Source organism: Lissotriton helveticus, chromosome 4_1 (genome assembly GCF_964261635.1).
Source record: "Lissotriton helveticus chromosome 4_1, aLisHel1.1, whole genome shotgun sequence".
In the NCBI taxonomy this organism is placed as follows: domain Eukaryota; kingdom Metazoa; phylum Chordata; class Amphibia; order Caudata; family Salamandridae; genus Lissotriton; species Lissotriton helveticus.
In genome coordinates this window covers 1,091,445,210-1,091,468,185 of record NC_136063.1, presented here as the reverse complement: position 1 = coordinate 1,091,468,185, position 22,976 = coordinate 1,091,445,210, and the positions used below count along the sequence as shown (strand labels likewise).

General features: G+C 46.3%; 1 protein-coding gene across 3 annotated transcripts in view; it reads left to right on the top strand.

Moving 5' to 3' along the window:
* The window catches only part of TEX10 (testis expressed 10), a 576,299-nt gene that overhangs the window by 435,090 nt on the left and 118,233 nt on the right, over positions 1-22,976 (top strand). For 2 of the 3 annotated variants that reach the window (XM_078687682.1, XM_078687685.1), the window contains exon 11: positions 21,212-21,292. The exons of the other annotated variant lie outside the window; for it this stretch is intronic. In XM_078687682.1, the coding sequence (XP_078543808.1) occupies positions 21,212-21,292 (81 nt within the window). The remainder of the gene's footprint in view (positions 1-21,211; positions 21,293-22,976) is intronic. 3 annotated transcript variants of the gene reach the window in all.

Genomic DNA, 22,976 nt, shown 5'->3' with positions numbered 1-22,976 from the left:
CGACAGTGTCAGCAGGGCTCCGATGGTGTCGAGTTCAAGCTCGAGCCGCGACAGCGTCAGCAGTGCTCCGAGGTCATAGAGAGGACGAGCCGCGACAGCGTCAGCAGGGCTCCGATGGTTTCGAGTTCAAGCTCGAGCCGCGACAGCGTCAGCAGGGCTCCCAGGTCTTTGAGAGGACGAGCCGCGACAGCGTCAGCAGGGCTCCGAGGTCTTTGAGAGGACGAGCCGCGACAGCGTCAGCAGGGCTCAGGTGGTTCAGTTCTGTGTTGCGAAGAGGGAGCCGCGATAGCGTCAGCGAGGCTCAGCGATGCACGGTTGAGTTCTTCTTGGGGTCAGCCGCGATTAGATCAGCAGGGCTTTCAGGTCCAAGATAAAACTACTAGCTAGTTGTGGTGCGGCCTTGATATAGTCCATTGGCCCTTTGATGTCCGGACCCTCGCAGGCGGAGGGCTCATGCCTTGGGGCTGGTCATTGGGGAGGTCCGGCGGTTGGCTCTTTGATCCTTTGAAGATGCGCCCGGGAATTCCCAGACGCTTAGCAGGGTCTGGAGCCAGCACTCGGGGAGGACAGAGGTGCGATCGAAACTCCCTGGCTTATCTCACTCGGGGAGCCCTTTACCCCCCAGCCGGTACTGGCGCACCTTTGGAGTCTGGGTTTCGCTGGGGCCGGGGTCACGCTAGGCCCAGAGAGTCAGGGATCTTGGGAAGGGAAAATGGCTGCTGGGCCTGGTGGGGCATGCAGGTTCTAGGCGCCGGGAGTGGGACGGGACAAGCGGGACTGGTCGTCGGTTATGGGGTCTGCGCGTACAGGGAGCAGGGCGACCAGGGTGCTCTGGGTGCAGGCTACGCTAACGGGGTGCTGAGGAACGGGGGGGGAACCACGCCACGAGGCCGGGTCCAACACGCGTCCCCCCCCAGCTGGAAGGCGGAGAGAACTACCCATCCTCTTGGGGGTTCTCTTCACTGAGGCGGAAGAATTGGGACAGGCCGTCTGCGTTGGCGTGGTCAACACCAGGCCGGTGCTCAACAGTGAAATCCATCCCCTGGAGGGAGATGGACCATCGTAACAGTTTGGGGTTCTCCCCTCTCATCTGCATTAGCCACCGGAGGGGTCGGTGGTCGGTCTGGACCCGGAAGTGAGTACCGAACAGGTAAGGCCTCAGCTTCTTCAGGGCCCAAACCACCGCGAAGGCCTCCCGCTCGATGGTGCTCCACCTTTGCTTTCGAGGAAGTAACCTCCGGCTAATGAATGCCACTGGCTGGTCTAGGCCGTTTCCGTTCACCTGAGATAAGACCGTTCCGATGCCATGCCATGCTCGGACGCGTCCGTCTGGACCACGAACTCTCGGGAGTAGTCGGGGGCCTGTAGGAAAGAAAGCCTTAATGGGTAAACACAAAACGCAAACGAAACGTAGCCATAATGCCACCCATCCACTAAATTAAATCTAACTCTATCACCTCATGTAACACCAAGCTCAGTAGTGAACAAAACTTAAACCTCTATTGTCTCTGGCTGCTTGGACAAACTAGTCCTCTGTGGGGCTCATCAATGAGAACGATTGAAGTCTAAAGAAACAAATCTGTAGAACAAGGAACAGCAGGAGTTGACAGTAAACGGGTACCTGAGAACTAGAAGAGGAAAATGCTGGGACACGCACTCTTCCACTGTTTGGAACTCATCCATAGGGCGAACATTTTTATCCTCCAAACCACATGACATTTACTCAGGCCAGTGCTGTCTGGGGCACAGACAGCATAAAAGCCTTAATGTGCAAAAACAAAAAATTATTAATGCTAAGAGGCCCGAATTTCGGTGAATGCGTGCTCAGTGAAAACTGTGTGGCATAGCATTATTGTCTGTCAATCTGGAATATAGGGACTGATGTTTGAAAAAGGTTTTTGGGTGTGTGAAATCTATTAAATGAATATGATAAACATAGAAGCATGCATGCAAACAAAATCTGAGAAAAATGCCGTAACTGTTTCTTTTTGACCTGGAGCTAAAAATGTATATTTCCGCACTACACAGACCGCATTACCGCTTATGAAAGTTGCATACGATGTAGGATCTCTTTACTTGAGCCTGCGATGAAATGTGTTTCTTTATTCTCACTTTTTTAGATTCAGATTGTTTTGTCATGTGTTTCCTCTTACCAACACAGCTTACTAGCTAACACATTTGAATGTATTAGCTGTGCGCTTCCGCAAAGCAGCACTAATGTGTACTTTTCGCTTTTCATGTCTTCAGTCAGTAAATGTGTCGGGTATTGTGATTTATAAAATTTTGCGTCATCAGGACCCCCTCTGATGGCGAATCAAGCCATCACGTTATCTACCACATCAGATCTCGTAATTGGTTATGGGTGTGTTGTCTTTAACCATTTCCTTCTACTCTCCTCCAAAGCTTTTATTTCATTATAATATTTACGTTGTTTATCCTCCATTTCAAGATCAGCTCTTGTTCTTTTCACTTTACTATTTTATTCTTTTTGTATCTGCAGAATTTGGTAATATCAGCAGCATTATGCACAAAGAGATCGCCACTGAAGTTTTCAAGATGGAAATCATCAATCCATTCCCTAAGTTTCACAACCAGTTGCTAACATTTGACAATCCCTTACCTGTGGTTTCCCATGCTGAAGCCTGGTTTTAAGTCTTTCAAGTCCATGTTTAAGTTAGAAATGTTTTTAATCGGAGAGAAGAAGGCAGCCGGGTTAAAGAAGACTGCACTGCCTAGTAAAGTCACGTAAGTTCTGGATATTGTCCACCTCAAGTGGTCAGCTGCCACTTGACCACAAAGTTAAACATGCACCAGGGGGATATGAGAAGCAATATATATTCAAAGTAAATCGGAAAGAAATTGTGTCGTTTGTAGCCTTTGTGTGTCTTTAATACAAATATGCTTGATTTTCAGAGATGAACAGCCAACGCATTTCGCCCAAACATGGGCTTCTTCAGGGCTGCAATTTCATACAATATACATACATACATATTAAAAATCCATGTATTAACAAAAAAGTATATTCAAAACGAAATTAATAGTTTAGTTTTTTTGGGACGAAATAAACATAAGCAAAGAGAAGAGTACTCCAGGGGAAGAAGATCCTCTAGAGAATAGGTAAAAAGCAATCCTGTGTATAAGAAAGTGCAGAAGTTGAGTGTGAATGAGTATGGAAGGAAGGGGAGAAGCAAACTTTAGGGTGGTAAGTGTCCTTTGATACCAGAGCACTGCAACAAGCCGATCAGTGTGAGTGGAGACTAACCTAACAGGTAAGCAAGCATAAGTGTGTGTATGAAAAAGAGGATTTAGAATGTGTAAAGTGATCTCTGCGTGAGAAGGAGCACACCGGAATGACTCTGGTAAGGGTAGAGGTGTACATTGAGGGTAAAACAGGAGAAGCGTAAAGTTGTGAGAGTGCCAGGCTGCAGGACAGGTCAGGAAAAAAGTGAATTATTTAGGCCAAAGTGGTGGGTAGAGGTAGGATGGGGGTAAAGTAGAGGAAATTAGCAAGCATTCAAAAGTCATACGGTAGGGTCAAAGTTAGAGTGCAGGATCAGAGTAGCCTAGGATCACAGCAGATCCCCTGAGCAGAGTCATTGAGTGTGGAGCTCAGTGAAGAATAGTAGTAGACGTGCTGCCTGATACATGCATTATTATGAAATTACATGCACCTACCTGCGATGAGTCATTTTGGAGATGATACCACAATACCTTTGCTGCATTTATGCATGTATTGCCCAAGTCCATTACGAATACGACAACCTACTGTCAGTTATGCTTTAATTGCCTGAGTTTACATGCATGTGGTAAGTTTTATGAGGTGGGGTGTGCACAGTGGGCTGGACAGAGGACAGGAAGCCTGCCTCTATAAATCTACTTTCCATTTACTCTTTTTTGCTTGATGATCTTGGAGTTGGTACAGTACCAACTTGGACATTAAGGGGTTGTTCGGAGTGACTTTAAGAGGCATAGGGGTATGAGTTGTGTCTTCTACTGAGAGACAAATGAAGGATGTGTCCAAAAATTTTTAGTAGAAGGAAGTTATAAGTGTCACTCATAATGTCACACACAAGATGCAACAGCGTCACACATAAGCACACCTCAAACATGGAAATGTTACACATAAGCTAACTGAAAAGCTGATAACCCTGCCAAAGCATAGTGGTTTTCCTTGGCAGGTTTCTCCTGATTTACTCAACCTATGATGGACATAAAAAAGGCGAATGTGGATTTGGTCTGTTTTAAAAATCTACATAAGGGATATAACTTGTGGCCATTGAAGTAATGCCAATGAGAACATAGCTGCCAAGTTTTCAGATTGCATGTGTGTGCCATTGTCAAGGTTTCAGTGTACCTATGAGTGATGATCCACAACCATGAGAAAAGATAAGTATTGGAAATTACACCATGTTGAGCTAGAAGAAGCTCTAAAAATATTTCGAAACTGCTTCAAATCCCCTGAAATGGAAGGTCACTAAACGAGGCTTTGATAGGATGTGGGCCAGCTGATCAGACATACTAAGGCACTGCCCTTGGTAGGTGGTAAGGGCGAATGCGGAAATGCATATTCCATTGTACAAGGCTTTTCAACACCCATATTTAGAAGGCTAACACACTTCAGAGAGTGCTTGTATATATATGACCTTGTATATAACATGCAACATTTTTCCCCAATTATAATCCGTCCCCTGGTGGAAGGTATACTATTGATTAAAACTACTAATTTTCTCATTTACATAAGTGCCATAAATTTACTAAACAAAAGAACCCATCAGGTAGCAGATATGCACCAATTGAGTTAACTTGTGAATGTAAAAGCGAAGATTTATTGCTGATTACCATGTGGTAGATCTGCTCTGCTTAATTGAGGGCCTAAGAACAGGGCACTGGTTGCTTGTCAAAGCAAAGATGGCAAACTATGGTCAGAAACGCTCAAACCCCAGTAAAAATAGAAACAAGATTTTTCGACAAATAGAAGGAAACAGGTGATACGAGGAATTGGGAGGGTTTCAAAATTAAACAGTGTGCCTATTACTGGCACATACATACATGTGACCATCCTGTTTCCTTTTAATGTACTAGAACATGATGGACTACATGACGGTCAGATGTACATATGTACCCCAGTAATCACGATTCTATTTGTCAAACAATCTTGTTAACAATTTAAATAGGACTCTCCTGTCACTTTCTCTCTACTTCCTGTGATTAGTCTCACATCGTTTTCACCTTCCATCGATTTAAAAACATGCGCACCTAACATTTACTCATTTACTCAAGGCACCTCAATTGATTAGCTGAGATTTCGTTCACTATTATTATGACCCCTGGCATAGTTTTTCAATATCCTCTTTTGCGTCGTTCATACTCGGCACTATTGGTATTCCAACCACGAATAGCCCACTGATCTATATGCTGGGTTTATTACTTGATACCTTTTACCCTCAGACCGACGTTCTTTAATAAGACTTTGGTCTTTTTGCATTCACAATATCGCACTAACACTCGACTTTTCACTAGTCCTATACTGGTAAGATGGCTGTCTCCGACACCAGGTTGTCGGACTATACTTCCACAGGATGTGACACTCTCACCCGGAAGTGCTGCACGGGTTCTTTCCTTCTAAACCGGAGTCAACATGGATGCTATAGATCACTCCCTCTCGCCAGGACCAGATGCCACTCGACACGGTTTTCGAACGCCATACAACTCAGAAGTAAGTCAAGGGGCGAGCTATGAGCATTGCTCACGACACGCCATCGAGCACAGTTGTGGGGGTGAGCTCATGGGCTGATCGCCAGCTACTGATACATTAATTGGTGTGGGATCACTTTACTAAAAAAATTTTTAACATAATGAATGGCTTACACGTTTTTCTTTAGCCAGTCACGTTACACTTTTACCACCTCTTGCACAATTAGCTTAGATAGTGTAAGCAATTTATTGCTCTGACTTGGTTTTCTTGCCACCTTTCTTAAACGTATTTATTGATGCCTCGACTCTAACTCAGGGCTCAACGCACACTTTCATGTGGCTTTTAAGTTACAGACCTTGCCACCTTTCTTAAACGTCTTTATTGATACCCCAACTCTAACCCTGAGCTTAACACATTCTACATGCGTTTTCTAAGGCTCAGATCTCCAGCCCTGCTACTCTCACCGCCAGTCGCTGCATTTTCAGCACACTGAATCTTCACCTACCACAGCATGGGATCCTAGGTAGATAGGCGAGTTATACTTTTCATAATCTCTCGTTACACTGACTCGGCCCGCTTACGGTCATTTATCTCATGCTTTTCCTCTCATAGATATATCTTCCCTTCGACACGGCCATTTACTACTGAGGTACTGACCTTATATTTCCCCCATAGGGACTTATAGGTGGTCCCCTTGATTAGAGGTAGGTTCGGAACCCAATTTCTAACCAATCCCACTTTGTGCTCACAGTGGGATGTACCATCACTTATATTACTTTTCCATTACCTAGGCCATCACTTCATTTCTTACATCCCGACACGGATGCGCTCCCATCGCTGACGTACTTCAGCTTTCTTGGCGAGAAAGCAGCATTTCTAATTTGGTAAGCCGACTCTCGTATATGTTAGTTTTCATTACTCACTGGGTCATTTGGGTGTGCTCCTTCTCACGCAGAGATCACTTTACACATTATAAATCCTCTTTTTCCTACACACACTTATGCTTGCTTACCTGTTAGGTTAGTCTCCCCTCTCACTGATGAGCTTGTTGCACTGCTCTGGTCTCAACGGACACTTAACACCCTAAAGTTTGCTTCTCCCATTCCTTCCATACTCATTCACACTCAACTTCTGCACTTTCTTATACATTGCATTTTTTCTTTACCTATTCTCTAGTGGATCTTCTTCCCCTGGAGTACTCTTCTCTTTGCTTATGTTTATTCCGTCCAAAAAAAACAAAAAAATATGAATTTTGTTTTGAATTTACTTTTTTGTTAATACATGGTTTTTTAATATGTATGTATACTGTATGACATTGCAGCCCTGAAGAAGCCCTTGTCTGGGCGAAACGTGTTGGCTGTTCACCTCCTGAAAATCAAGCATATTTGTATTAAAGACACACAAAGGCTACAAACGACAACGTCTACTTATTGTTTTCTCAATTCGTACACACTTTCTTTCCGATTTGCTTTGAATATATATTGCCTCTCATATCCCCCTAGTGCATAGAAATGTTTTCAATATAACCCTCTAAGGCTTTACTCCTGTCTGATATGTAAGCGCAACAATGTTGGACTTTTAAGAATCGCCAGACTCTGCCCTCCTTCACGAGAAGGCTATCAAGGGCAGGTCAATTTTGAATCACCATCGATCTCATAGATATCCTTTCTTCGTTTACAATAGAAACCTCCCAATTGTACTGGCCTCAAGTTTATTAACAATAGTAGATAGCTTTCTAATTTTCTGCTACTCCTACTGAAGGTATTAAAATTCCAAATAGATCTCCTACTATTTCAATTGCACTTGCTCTTTTCATCCTCACATTGGTATCCACTAATTCTTCTTTAATTCTTTTAACAAGATTCATTTTTGGAAAAACTATTCTGAAGTTACAACTTTCATACCATCCTTTTGGCAATTTGTAATATGCACTCTCCCCACAAATATGTTAGACTCCAGGGAAAATAGGATCTACACTTTCTAAATCTCACCTCCGCTACTACTACATTTCAAATGTATGGTCATTCATTGAGTCCTACAAAACGAGTATTAGTATTTGACTTTGGTCTGTATATACAAAGTTTACCTTTGTTACCAGTCTAGAAAGAATTAAACCATTCCCTCTTTCTTCTTGCTGTAAGCTCCAAGGAATTAATTTATGCGATGTATTATTATTCGTAACATTATCTTGTCTACTTCTACTAACAATATAAAATTATTTTCAGCTCTCACTAATTTACATGGTATGCTATTTCTAAGTGCATAAGCCATATCGAATGATTGACTTGGTCTGAATATGTATTCCATAGTCTCATTTGTTGAATCTTCTGAATGTGGATATAAATGCTTAAGCACAGTAAGTTCAGAAAGGATCTGATCTTGATAACACACTGCAAGAAATGCTATGTTAAAAGCAGGCTATGGTAAGGTATGCTGTCAGCAAATAATTAAGGTATTTGCATACAAATGTAGCAAATCCCTAACATTCATAGTATATACATAGCAAAGCAAAATAGCACAACATTCGAGCTAAACTACATTCCCAGAGCATTACTCTGTGAAGAGTTTTCATTTGAGTCCATGGAATCAGTATAATTTCTTTTAGTAGTTCCAGAAGGGGTTGTGAGCTAAGAATCTTAAACAGAAACATAATGTGGCAAGTTTAAGAAAATAAGCATTGTAATTAATATCAAAACAATAAAAGAAAAACCACAATATATGTATACACATTTGCATTTTGAATATATAGCACAGTGTTGGATTGCAATGCTACTCACAATTTAGGCTGTTTAAAGTAAAATAAAAAATGAGTAGCAGTGGTTTGAGCAATTGAACAAAGTCTTGGCACTAAAAGATTTACGGCAAAGCTTAGGATCTTCTTAAATACGGGTAAACTCTCATACTAGCTTCATTGATCAGTATATTCCCTAAAAATCTGTCGGTCCATCGACTGGTACATCCATATTAACATTCAAATCAACAACCAAGTTTGTTTCAAGGAGGTTCAGCTGGACTCATATTGTTAGCGCAATGCTTGTAGAATTCTCGTTCACATTCATTGGCAGCTGATTAAGTCAATTCATGAGAAGCTTACCTTTGACTTGGCACTTTGCTGGGTTTTTTTTTAGCTCCTCACAGCTGTTTGATCATCATCTCATTCACTTTGATCTAATTGTCCTGAACTTTCAGGAATAGTTGGCGGTACTCATCCTGTGGTCAGGCAGCTTCTCAAGATCTCACTTCTTCTGGGGCAATGGTCTCCAAGTACAACTTGCTATTTTGCTGCACTAGGCCCTTCGTTATGATCTGTACCTCTTGTAGTCCACTATCTTGGTTGTAACCCTTCGGTACCTACATCTGACTCTCTCAGACCCATCTCAGGCCAAATGAGTGCACCCAGTTCAGGATACCACTGCACTTCACAGCAGTATTGGTGACTAGGATCATCTAGAATGGCCCCCACCAACGGGGTTCAAAACACATTTTGCGTATGTGTTTCTTCACCATTACCCAGACTCTGGTTTTGGCACTGCTCCTGTTCGACCACATCGGCAGCTTCTCCAACCCTGTGAGAGACAGAACGTACCACATCAGCAAGGCCCTTGCAGAAGTCCAAAGTCATATCCTCCGTTATGTTGACTAGCACATATGCAGGAATAGCTGGCAGCCTCATCACACGTCCCATGATAACCTCCGGAGACGACAATCCTGTCCTCCTATGTGGAGTACTTCTCAAACTCATCAACACAAGAGGTAATGCATCTGGCCACTTCAGAGATGTAGCAGCACACTTTCGCCTATCTGGATTTCAATGTGCTGTTGAATTGCTCCACCAACCCAGATGCCTCTGGTCGGTAACTGCAGTGGAGTTTCTGTTCAACCTGTAGTGCTGCACATAACATTTTCAGGACCTCGTTATTAAATTGAGTTTCTCGATCTGAATCAAGGGAAGCTGGAAATCTGAATCTCATATTCTATTCCCTCAACAGTAATCTTGCCACAATTAAAATGTCATTCATTTCAGTGGGATAAGCTTCAATCCATTTTGAGAAAATGCACACTTACAAATGCATTTCTTAGTCCTTTGCAAATGGGCAGCTCTATGAAGTCCATTTGCAACCGGTTGAAGGGAGCTGCAGATATACCAATGTGCATCGTTACAATCAGAGTTTTTCTTCCTGGGTTTTATTGCTGACATACTACACAATAATGGCATAGTGCCTCTGCAGTTAATCTATATCTAGGATTGTACTACACCTGTTGGACAAGGTGCATCATTTCATCTCTCCCAGCCATGTGCATGTCCTTGGTAGTGTCTTGCCATTTATGACAGTAAGCTGTCAAGCAGCACTGGTCTGCCATCGATGTGCACCTAGAAGAGAAAATGGAAAGCAGTCTTAGGCTAAACTCAAGAGGGCATGTGAAGCCAGCTGTTTTACCATATGCAACCCCCTTAATACCAAATGAAAGGACACCACACAGGTTATATATAAAAATATATATGTATTTATTTCTAACTCAATCCTCTGAACTCTTTATGAGGTCAGAGGCACCAGCACAATACAAGATACTTAATTAAAATACAATAAGTTGCCCAAAATACAGTAATGCCCTAGGGGCACTTCGAACCATATACTAAAATAGTGGTATAAGAACCACGTCACGAACAAAGGAAAGGCCTAGGGCCTGGAGAGTCGCTGGGGCTACACTATACTACCAATGGATAGACAGAAGGAGGCCCGCGGGATGTGCGTGCAGTGTCTTTACACGCACGCAAGTTACCATAGAGTTAGAATGGGAACTAAAGAAATGGAAACTAGTTCGTTTAGGACACTTCCGGATGGACTAGGGAAAAGCTACTTGAAACTAGGACACTAGGATAGTCAATACCCACAGGAGTACCGAAATACTCGCGTTACCTCACCCACAGGAAGCGGGTGCATAAGTGTCAAAGTGTGTAGGGTTTCGTCGCTGATTCCTATGGAGCCTTGGAGAAAGATGCTGCAGGCGACCAGGAGAGAAGTGTCCGGGTGGATGCAAGGGCGGATCGAGGATGAAGAGTACCTGAAAGCAGAGGGGACAGAGTCTGGGTCACTAGCCAGTGACCAGGATGGAACCAGGAAGGAACTAGGCGACGTCGCGAAGCAATCAGGTGATGTCGTGAAGCTTGTCTCTGCAGCCACGTGGACCAGGAGGTGTCGACGACGACCAGGAGCTGGGCACGTACTGTCCCACGAAGGATCTCGCTGTCTGCGGTGTCGGCTTCCGGATTGGAGTCAACAAGCCTTGGCAAAGGCTACCCACGCAGAAAAGGAAGATGGCTTCTTAATCAGACCAGCAAGGTCTGATGGGCTGCTCCTTTTCAGAGGAGCAGGGGCCAGTCTGGAGCAACCAGACCAGCGTTGTAAATCAAAGGGTTCGTCGTCACAGAGGCCACTAGCCAACGGGCAAGTGACCGGACAGATGCGTCGAGCAGGAAAATGCAGAAGGGCCCCACGCAGAACTCGTGGAGTGTGAAGGGCTGATCTTCGGTGCAGTTGGTGCTCAGGGCTGGGGCTTCTCAATCCCCAATGCACAACTTCGAGGGTGCCTCAGAAGTTGCACGGAAAGCAATTTGCTGGCTTTCCAAGATGGCCGGTCCCACGTCTCTCGTCGCCTCCAAGGGTCTCAGCTCTGACTGGATCGGGCTGTTGGAAGTCTGGAAGTCCGGGTCTTGTCAGGCTCTGTGCTCGGGCTCCGGCGGGAGTGCCGACAAAGCAAATAGTTGATCGCTTGATGGTGCCTGCTTGTGCAGGGTGGTCACTCCTTGACCACAAGGGAGATTCTTCAGTCGTCTTCTTGCAAAGTAGATCGTCGAAGCTCCAGAGTTTCGTATCAGAGTTTCAGTCAGGATAAATCTAAAGTCTTGGGACTCAGCTCCTACCTATATACCAAATTTAGGGGCTGGATTACCTGCTAGGTCCCTCCTGTGGGTGGGACCCATGAAGGGGGTGGTTACACCCCTTTCCCTTTGTCCAGTTTCGCGCCAGTGCTGGGGCTGGAGTGCCCCAGCACCGGTTTGAACTGGACAATGCATGGGACACCTTGTGTGCCCCAGGCAGTGTCTCATTTCATTCAGCCCTCCCTCCCCAATACACTATAGCCTGTCTGGGGTGGTGCTGGCACCTCCCAAGACAGGAAACCTATTGTCCAAGCCTCCCTCGCTGGAAGGACTCCCAGCAGCAGGAGGTCAGACTTGTGTCTGTGGCAGCAGCATCCATTTTGTGATTCTGAGGCTCTGGTTAACTTTAACCAGGATTAGTAGGAACAACATGTCTTCTCCCTCTAGAAGGGTGGAGTGCTACCCCCGTTGCCAGAACTGGCGAGGGGGTAGTATTCCAAAGCGTATGACACCTTACACGACATGTTTTGATAAAGCTAAACCAAAGATAGCATTTAACCGCGAGGTTCATAATGCACTTAAGAGTATATGCTATGGCTATATCATAGAACAGCTATAAGGACATGGTTCCGAAAGCTGCAGACAGGCTCAGCTCATGCTAGAGCACCATCTCACATAAAACCAAGCACTCTGCATTCAGGATTGTTAAGGCCTGCCATAGGAGTGACTTATAGGTGCATATGTGTCTATATATAAGGGTAGGTATAGGAATACTATACCTAAGCAAGGGGTGATTATACGACCTTGCCCCAGCTGAGTGATCAGCCAGTTGTGTCAGTTTGGATGGCCAGCCAGGGGTGGCATAGGATATGCTGCAGCCCCTGGTAGGCGTTGGGTGCACCTATGCCCTGGGTACCTATAGTACACTGTACAGGGACTCATAAGAGTGACCCAAATCCCAATTGGTGATGTACCTAAAGTACATGGTGTGACATTTAGAGAGAGAACAGCAGGGCTGTGGGTCTGATTAGCAGGCCCACAGCCACATTAAGTCAAAAACCAGGATAGCAACAAGCAAAAAATGGGGTGACCATAGGAAAGCAGACCCTACTCTCCTACATAACCCCCCCCCCCCCCCAATGCAGGGACATTAGACTAACCTTGACCAGTTGTGTCTTCATGTTCTAAGTGGAAGTACCTGGAGAGACCATCTGCATTGCCAAAGATAGGTGCAGAGCACATGGCCTTCTTCAGGTCAAATGCCTTTTGACAGCTAACTGTCCACTGAACCTTTTTTGGCATCTTCTTTGAAGTCAAGTCATTAAGTGGTGTCACAATGGACCCATAGTTCTTAACAAACTTTCTGTAGTACCCAGACATGCCCAAGAAAGCTCTGACCTGTGTCTGAGTGGTTGGAGGAGCCCAGTCCTTGATGGTCTGGATCTTACACTCCAGTGGTTGAACCTGACCCCCACCTACAAGGTGGCCCAGGTACACAACCTTACTCTGCCCTATCTGACACTTTGTGGCCTTGATAGCTAGGCCTGCCTTCTGCAGGGCCTCTAAAACCTTCTTCAGGTGGATCAGGTGATCCTCCCAATATCATCAAGATAAGCTGCACAAAAGTCATCCAACCCAGTGAGGACTTGGTTCAGGAACCTTTGGAAAGTGGCAGGTGCATTCTTCAAGCCAAAGGGCATCACCACACATTGATAATGACCTACTGGGGTTGAGAAAGCAGTTTTGGCCTTGGCATCCTCAGCTAACCTGATCTGCCAGTAGCCAGCTGTCAAATCAAATGTGCTCAGAAACTTGGCAGAAGCCAATCTATCAATGAGCTCATCTGCTCTTGGAATGGGGTGAGCATCTGTCCTAGTGACAGCATTGAGACCTCTATAGTCCACACAGAACCTCATCTCTCTCTTACCATCTTGGGTGTGAGGTTTTGGTACAAGGACTACTGGGCTGGCCCAGGGGCTCTCTGATGGCTCAATTACTCCCAATTCCAGCATTTGCTGTACCTCAGTCTTTATACAGTCCCTGCCATGGTCAGGTTGCCTGTAGATCTTACTCTTCACAGGCAGACTGTCACCAGTGTCCACCTCATGGGTGCACTAGTTAGCCTGACTAGGTGTCAATGAAAACATATGTCTGAAGGACTGTGGAACTTGTCTGCAGTCCTGTTGCTGCTGGTCAGTGAGGCTGCCAGCTAAGGCCACACCATCAACTGAACCATCATCAGGGTTCTGAGTCAACAGGTCGGGGAGAGGGTCACTCTCTTCCTCCTGTCCCTCATCTGTAGCCATGAGCAAGCCCATATCTGCCCTGTCAACATATGCTTTGAGTCTGTTGACATGGAGCTCCCTGTGGGGGCTCCTGGGAGTTCCATGGTCCACCAAGTAGGTGACCTCTCCCTTCTTCTCAACAATGGTGTGGGGTCCAGACCATTTGTCCTAGAGTGCTGCTGGGGCCACTGGCTTCAACACCCACACCTTCTGTCCTGGCTGGTACTCAGTCAGCACAGCCCTTTGGTCATGCCAAGATTTTTGTAGTTCTTGGCTAACCTCAAGGTTTTTAGAGGCCTTCTTCATATACTCAGCCATCCTGGAGCGGAGACCAAGTACATAGTCCACTATGTCTTGTTTAGGGTTTTTGAGAGGTAACTCCCATCCTTCCTTCACCAGACACAGGGGTCCCCTTACAGGATGCCCAAACAAAAGTTCAAAAGGGCTGTAGCCAACCCCCTTTTGTGGGACCTCTCTGTAAGCAAACAGAAGGCAGGGTAGAAGGATGTCCCATCTTCGCCTAAGCTTTTCAGGTAAACCCTTGATCATACCCTTTAGGGTCTTGTTGAATCCTTCAACAAGCCCATTGCACTGTGGATGGTAGGGTGTAGTAAATTTGTAATTAACACCACACTCCTTCCACATAGCAGTCAAGTACTCAGACATGAAGTTTGCACCTCTGTCTGAGACAACCTCCTTTGGAATATCCACCCTTGAGAAAACCCCCAGGAGGGCTCTTGCCACAACAGGTGCTGTTGTGGTCCTTAGGGGAATAGCTTCTGGATACCTGGTGGCATGATCCACTACCACCAGTATAAATCTGTGCCCAGAGGCTGTTTAGGGATCTATTGGTCCACCAATGTCAATCCCAACTCTTTCAAAGGGTACCCCCACCACAGGTAGTGGTATGAGGGGGGCCTTTGTTGTGCCACCTGATTTGCCACTGGCTTGGCAGATCACACAGGAGCGACTAAACTCCTTAGTATCTTCTGACATATGGGGCCAGTGAAAGTGAGGGACAAGCCTGTCCCAAGTCTTGTTCTGGCCTAGATGTCCTGCTAAGGGAATATCATGGGCTAAGGTAAGAAGGAAACCCCTAAAGGCCTGAGGTATGACCAACCTCCTGGAAGCACCAGGCTTAGGGTCTCTACCCTCAGAATAAAGGAGTCCTTCATCCCAGTAAACTTTATGGGTACCTGTAGCATTCCCAGCAGCCTCAGAAGCAGCTTGCTGTCTGAGGGGTTCAAGAGAGGGGCAGTCTAACTGTGCCTGCCTCAAGTCTGCCCTTGAAGGTCCCCCTGTCCCAAGAAACTCAACCTGGTCAGGTTCAAGTTCTTCTAGGACAGTTCCTTCAGGAGTCTCAGAATCAGCTTCCTGAGAAGGATGAGCCTCACTTGCAGGCAGGGGGGAAGGCACTGCATTTACCCTACTGCTCTTTCTCTTGGATGGCACTTGGTCCATAGTTTCAGGATCCAAGGCCTGTTCAGTTTGGCACTTTTTGGTCTGTTACCTGGTCACAGCAAGGACATGAGCTGATATGCCTAACATCTCTGCATGAGTCCTATACTCCACTTGTGACCATACTGAGGATTCAAGATCATTGCCCAACAGACATTCAACTGGGAGGTCTGCACTTACCACAACTCTTTTGAGGCCAGTTACCCCTCCCCAGGAGAAGTTAACTACTGCCACACTATGTGTAGTAGTGACGTTGCTTGCATTGGTCACCAGGTAATTATCACCCAGTACAATCTGTCCAGGGTCCACAAAGTTAGGTGTTACCATAGTGAAACTGGCACATGTGTCCCTGTCGGCCTGAGCCACTTTGTCATTAATCAAAGGTGTTTGCCTGTACTTGCCCAGGGTACTGGGACTTACAGTTGAGGACATAGCCATGTCCACATTACAGACATGAACAGCCTGGGTTGGTATCCTGACTAGGCCAGAATCCACCTCAGTACCCATGGTTAACCCCACTATAGCCTTGGGTTGGGAACTACCACTGTTAACTGTACTGGGGGTGCAGATGCCTTAGGGGCTACAGTGGAAGGGGCTCTACCTTTCTTGGTGCACTCACTAAACCAGTGAGAGGCAGATTTACAATAATTACACCAAGGTTTCTTTGGACCTCCTTTCTTATTCTTAGACGTTTGGGACCCCCCTTCATTAGAATTTTGGGGGCCTGATGAAGACTTCTGGTCTTTTGGTTTCTGATCCCCACCTTTTTGGTCTGCCTCTTTCTGATCACCACCTTGGTTCTGGGGTTTCTGCTTAACTCTGGTTCTGACCCATTTGTCTGCCTTATTTCCCAATTCTTGGGGAGAGGTCAGATCTGAGTCAAACAGCTGTTGGTGCAACAACTGGTTCTGACAATTTTTAAGTATTTTCTCTCTCATGATCAAATTATACAATCCTGTATAGTCCGTAACTTTACTTCCCAGCAACCAGCCTTCCAGAGCCATAGTGGCACAATCAACAAAATCAGTCCAGTCCTGAGTCTGTCTCTTCTGGGTATCTCTTAACATCAACCTGTACTGTTCAGTGGTTAAGCCAAACCCATCAATTAGAGCACTCTTCAGGACAGTGTAATTAGCATCATCATCACTAAGTGTGAGGAGCTTGTCTCTTCCTTTTTCTGCAAAGGAGAGCCACAGGAGTGCTGCCCACTGACTTTGGGATACCTGCTGTACTTTGCAGGCCCTCTCCAAAGCAGTTATCCATTTGTGGATGTCATCCCCAACTTTGTAGGGGGGCACAATCTTACTCAGGAGTCTATTGTCATAGGACCTGTCTTTATCCTTAGGGATATTGCTGCCACTAGTGGAATCTAATCCACTTAACTTTTGCTCCCTTGCCAAAGCAAGTTTTGCTTGGGCTAGGGCAAGTTCTTCCCTCTCTATTCTGAGTTGGACTTCCCTCATCCTAGCCTCATGTTCTCTCCTTTGAGAGGAATTCATTCCCCTCTGAGAACCTCTGAGGCATTGGAGCGGAGAGATTCACCTGAGTCAGACCTGTCCCTCCTATACCTCTGGTTAAACCCACTTACAGGCCTGAATGGGGCTGTCCCATTCTCAGCCCCAAATAGGCTTAAGTTGGCCTGGCTAAGTCTTCTAACCTGAACCTGGTCTTGGCTACCCTCCCCATCTTCAGAGTCCTCTGCCTCCACCTCATCCTCATTTTCTATGATAGTAGGATCAGTGGTATCCTCTGTTGAGGGCAGGACCTCATCTGCATTCCCTGTAGGACCTGAGCCAGATGCTTTCTGAGCATCATACTCTTCTAGGATTTCCATCAGGTGCTGAAGGGTAGGGTTGGAACCCTGTTTCAACCTCCTTGTGGTACACAAGTGTCTCAGCTCTTGGAAGTTGAGTATTTCATATCTGTGAGGTGCCCTTGGAGTGTCACTTCCCACAGGTAGAGGCACACTTGGCTCACCTGTGGCAGACATGATCTAGTGAGGTGTGGTGTGTGCACCTACCTACACTAAGTGTTTTCCTACTAAACCTCCCTAGGAGTTGTAGTCAGGGTGTGCTAGGCCCTTTGGTCTACAACAACTAGGTTCAGTAGAACTTAAGTATTCTAAGTCTTGTTTTATATGTACCTATAGGTACCTGTATGATCTTTCAAATGATATTGCAAAGATTACAATTGGTAAAACAACAGCAAGCTCAAATCCCAACCGCTGCACACCAATGTGAGAAGTTGGCCTGATATGTGATGTCCACTATTCTAGTGGGCACCTTGTATCACTCCAAACAACCCTTATGGTGATGGTTGTAAAGTCAACCTTATAGACCAGCTATCCTAGTGGTAGCATGGACAAAGCAGTCTTAGGCTAAACTCAAGACGGCATGTGAAGCCAGCTGTTTTACCATATGCGACCCCCTTAATACCAAGTGAAAGGACACCACACAGGTTGTATATAAAAATATATATGTATTTATTTCTAACACAATCCTCTGAACAGTTTATGAGGTCAGAGGCACCAGCACAATACAAGATACTTAATTAAAATACAATAAGTTGCACAAAATTCAGTAATGCCCTAGGGGCACTTCGAACCATATACTAAAATAGTGGTATAAGAACCACGTCACGAACAAAGGAAAGGCCTAGGGCCTGGAGAGTCGCTGGGGCTACACTAAACTACCAGTGGATAGAGAGCAGGAGGCCCACGGGATGCGCGCGCAGTGTCTTTACACGCACACAAGTTACCATAGAGTTAGAATGGGAACGAAAGAAATGGAAACTAGTTTGTTTAGGACACTTCCGGATGGACTAGGGAAAAGCTACTTGAAACTAGGACACTAGGATAGTCAATACCCACAGGAGTACCAAAATACTCGCGTTACCTCACCCACAGGAAGCGGGTGTATAGGTGTCAAAGTGTGTTGGGTTTTGTCGCTGATTCCTATGGAGCCTTGGAGAAAGGTGCTGCAGGCGACCAGGAGAGAAGTGTCCGGGTGGATCCAAGGGCGGATCGAGGATGAAGAGTACCTGAAAGCAGAGGGGACAGAGTCTGGTTCACTAGCCAGTGACCAGGATGGAACCAGGAAGGAACCAGGCGATGTCGCAAAGCAATCAGGTGATGTCGTGAAGCTTGTCTCTGCAGCCACGTGGACCAGGAGGTGTCGACGACAACCAGGAGCTGGGCACGTACTGTCCCACGAAGGATCTCGCTGTCTGCGGTGTCGGCTTCCGGATTGGAGTCAACAAGCCTTGGCAAAGGCTACCCACGCAGAAAAGGAAGATGGCTTCTTAATCAGACCAGCAAGGTCTGATGGGCTGCTCCTTTTCAGAGGAGCAGGGGCCAGTCTGGAGCAACCAGACCAGCGTTGTAAATCAAAGGGTTAGTCGTCACAGAGGCCACTAGCCAACGGGCAAGTGACCGGACAGATGCGTCGAGCAGGAAAATGCAGAAGGGCCCCACGCAGAACTCGTGGAGTGTGAAGGGCTGATCTTCGATGCAGTTGGTGCTCGGGGCTGGGGCTTCTCAATCCCCAATGCACAACTTCGAGCGTGCCTCAGAAGCTGCACGGAAAGCAATTCGGTGGCTTTCCAAGATCGACGGTCCCACGTCTCTCGCTGCCTCCACGGGTGTTGGAAGTCTGGAAGTCCGGGTCTTGTCAGGCTCTGTGCTCAGGCTCTGGCGGGAGCGTCGACAAAGCAAACCGTTGATCGCTTGATGGTGCCTGCTTGTGCAGGGTGGTCACTCCTTGACCACAAGGGAGATTCTTCAGTCGTCTTCTTGCAAAGTAGATCGACGATGGTCCAGAGTTTCGTATCAGAGTTTCGTATCAGAGTTTGTCAGGATAAATCTAAAGTCTTGGGACTCAGCTCCTACCTATATACCAAATTTAGGGGCTGGATTACCTGCTAGGTCCCTCCTGTGGTGGGACCCAGGAAGGGGGTGGTTACACCCCTTTCCCTTTGTCCAGATTCGCGCCAGAGCTGGGGCTGGAGTGCCCCAGCATCTGTTTGAACTGGACTATGCATGGGACACCTTGTGTGCCCCAGGCAGTGTCTCATTTCATTCAGCCCTCCCTGCCCCAATACACTATAGCCTGTCTGGGGTGGTGCTAGCACCTCCCAAGACAGGAAACCTATTGTCCAAGCCTCCCTCGCTGGAAGGACTCCCAGCAGCAGGAGGTCAGACTTGTGTCTGTGGCAGCAGCATCCATTTTGTGATGCTGAGGCTCTGGTTAACTTTAACCGGGATTAGTAGAAACAACATGTCTTCTCCCCCCAGAAGGGTGGAATGCTACCCCCGTTGCCAGAACTGGCGAGGGGGTAGTATTCCAAAGCGTATGACACCTTACACGACATGTTTTGATAAAGCCAAACCAAAGTTAGCATTCAACCGCGAGGATTATAATGCTCTTAAGAGTATATGGTATGGCTATATCATAGAACAGCTATAAGGACATGGTTCCGAAAGCTGCAGACAGGCTCAGCTCATGCTAGAGCACCATCTCACATAAAACCAAGCACTCTGCCTTCAGGATTGTTAAGGCCTGCCATAGGAGTGACATATAGGTGCATATGTGTTTATATATAAGGGGAGGTATAGGAATACTATACCTAAGCAAGGGGTGATTACACGACCTTGCCCCAGCTGAGTGATCAGCCAGTTGTCAGTTTGGATGGCCAGCCAGGGGTGGCACAAGATATGCTGCAGCCCCTGGTAGGCCTTGGGTGCACCTATGCCCTGGGTACCTATAGTACACTGTACAGGGACTCATAAGAGTGACCCAAATCCCAATTGGTGATGTACCTAAAGCACATGGTGTGAAATTTAGAGAGAGAACAGCAGGGCTGTGGGTCTGATTAGCAGGCCCACAGCCACATTAAGTCGAAAACCAGTGAAGCAAAAAATGGGGTGACCATAGGAAAGCAGACCCTACTCCCCTACACTTAAAGAACAACTTATATATGCGAAAAAATGAATTTCTTTACTTTGCATTAATATAGGCAAATTAATGAAATGGCTGTCTGTGATTTAAAAAACATACGGCGAAGAAACAACTGCAGTGTACAGTTAGTGACTGGTAGTGATACGTGACATGGTGCTGTACAAAGGTGACATAAATAACATATACAGGACGTAGGGAGATATTTATCTTGCGAAGTCCAAGACTCAATGCATAAGTCCCAATAGTAGGTATGATTTCATGTTCGACTAGGGGCATTGCTTCGACTAATTGAAACTAACGTCTACGTTTCGACCCTTACCAATTGTGCAGCTTATTAAGCATCAGAGGCGGGTCTTCATCAGGACTGGGGCGGAGGCAACAAGAGGCAGCCAACGATTTGGGGTCCTAATATATGGGCATCCAACTTGAATCCATATTCACAGAGGTGTCAGCCGACACCTCTGACTCACATCCGTGTTTTGTGGTCTGAATAGAAACTTAAACACAGTCTCACCAGCGAGTGGGAGTCATTACTCTGAAGTTGTCAATGCGATCAAATCTTTTGAATACGATTTGAAAGGGACGTCCTCATTTGTCCAAGTCCGCTCAGATGTGCACCCTGACATTGTCCTCCCTCTTGGTGCAACCTGCTCGTACCCAACCCAACTCAGAAATGTTGCATATCTGCTAACACAGCCCCTTGATTACCAATCTCTTTGAAAGATATACCCGTTGTAATATAATAATGACAAAAAAAAATTGACTCATGATGTACGAATGGAATATTTTGATTATAATTGTAAATGCCCAATAAACAGATTAAATCAAACAAAATACTAGATACATTCCACATTTATTGTAGAAGCTCTTGTATTTGCATTGTGATATTACATCAGTTATCATGTGCCCTAGAAGAAACAATCTTTTATCTTAACAGGCTGTGTGTCAAAGTTTGTCTACTGTCCCTGCACGAAGTCAATGCTTGGATATCATCCACAACGCCATTCACAAACATCTGGTGAGGAATCATCCATATGTAAAATTGTTTGATTTTTTTTTTTTCCCTGACTTCTCAGTTATTTTGAAAGTGACTGAACTAGCTGTTGCCTAATAGTAGAAAAAACCATTAGTGTGTTTTTTTGTTAAAAGGTTGCGATGCCACAGAAAGGTTTAAAACTATAATCTGTTCAAATTGTGGCTCTGAAGCAATAAGGGACTGATTTTTGATCTCTGGGGCAATCGTTTCCATTTTATAATACTGTATAATCACAGCACATTCTAAGATTCAGTGTAATTTGAGGTGTTATTGATCACAGCACACCCTTGCATTTCTCTTTTTCGGTCTAGTATAAGACCGTGTGCATGCACTGTCACTTCTGAGAGATAAATACAACAAGGGGCTTTGGGTCAACCTATTGTTTACCAGTTGTTTGATTAATTACTTCTCACATATGCTGCTTCCTAATTGGCCAGCATGTGCCAGTTTCATGTCCTCTTCTTTTGTGTGAAGCATTAACCAAGTACTAATTACATCATTTCAATTAGTTTCCTTCCGCTGCTCATACAGTTTTTGTTTCTTCTTCCTCTTTGTCAGTGTTCCTTCTTAAATCTGTGTTGCTTCTTCCCTCCCACCCACACTCACCTTGTCTGTGTGGCTTCTTCCCTCCCACCCACCTGCTTTGTCTGTGTGGCTTCTTCCCTCCCTCCCACCCCCCCTTGTCTGTGTGGCTTCTTCCCTCCTACCCACTCCCCTTGTCTGTGTTGCTTCTTCCCTCCCACCCACCCCCCTTGTCTGTGTTGCTTCTTCCCTCCCACCCACCCCCCTTTTGTGTGTTGCTTCTTCCCTCCAACCCACCCCCCCTTGTGTGTGTTGCTTCTTCCCGCCCACCCACCCCCCCTTGTGTGTGTTGCTTTTTCCCTCCCACCCGCCCCTTGGCCGTGTGGCTTCTTCCCTCCCTCCCACCCACCCCACCCCCCCTTGTCTGTGTGGCTTCTTCCCTCCCACCCACTCCCCCCTTATCTGTGTGGCTACTGAGCCATATTGTCTGTGTTGCTTCTTCCCTCCCACCCACCCCCATTGTCTGTGTTGCTTCTTCCCTCCCACCCACCCCATTGTCTGTGTTGCTTCTTCCCTCCCACCCACCCCCATTGTCTGTGTTGCTTCTTCCCTCCCACCCACCCCCATTGTCTGTGTTGCTTTTTCCCTCCCACCCACCCCCCTTGTCTGTGTTGCTTTTTCCCCTCCCACCCACCCTTGTCTGTGTTGCTTTTTCCCCTCCCACCCACCCACCCATGTCTGTGTTGCTTTTTCCCATACACCCACCCACCCTTGTCTGTGTTGCTTTTTCCCTCCCACCCACCCTTGTCTGTGTTGCTTTTTCCCCTCCCACCCACCCACCCTTGTCTGTGTTGCTTTTTCCCCTCCCACCCACCCACCCTTGTCTGTGTTGCTTTTTCCCCTCCCACCCACCCACCCTTGTCTGTGTTGCTTTTTCCCATACACCCACCCACCCTTGTCTGTGTTGCTTTTTCCCTCCCACCCACCCTTGTCTGTGTTGCTTTTTCCCTCCCACCCACCCTTGTCTGTGTTGCTTTTTCCCTCCCACCCACCCACCCTTGTCTGTGTTGCTTTTTCCCTCCCACCCACCCACCCTTGTCTGTGTTGCTTTTTCCCTCCCACCCACCCACCCTTGTCTGTGTTG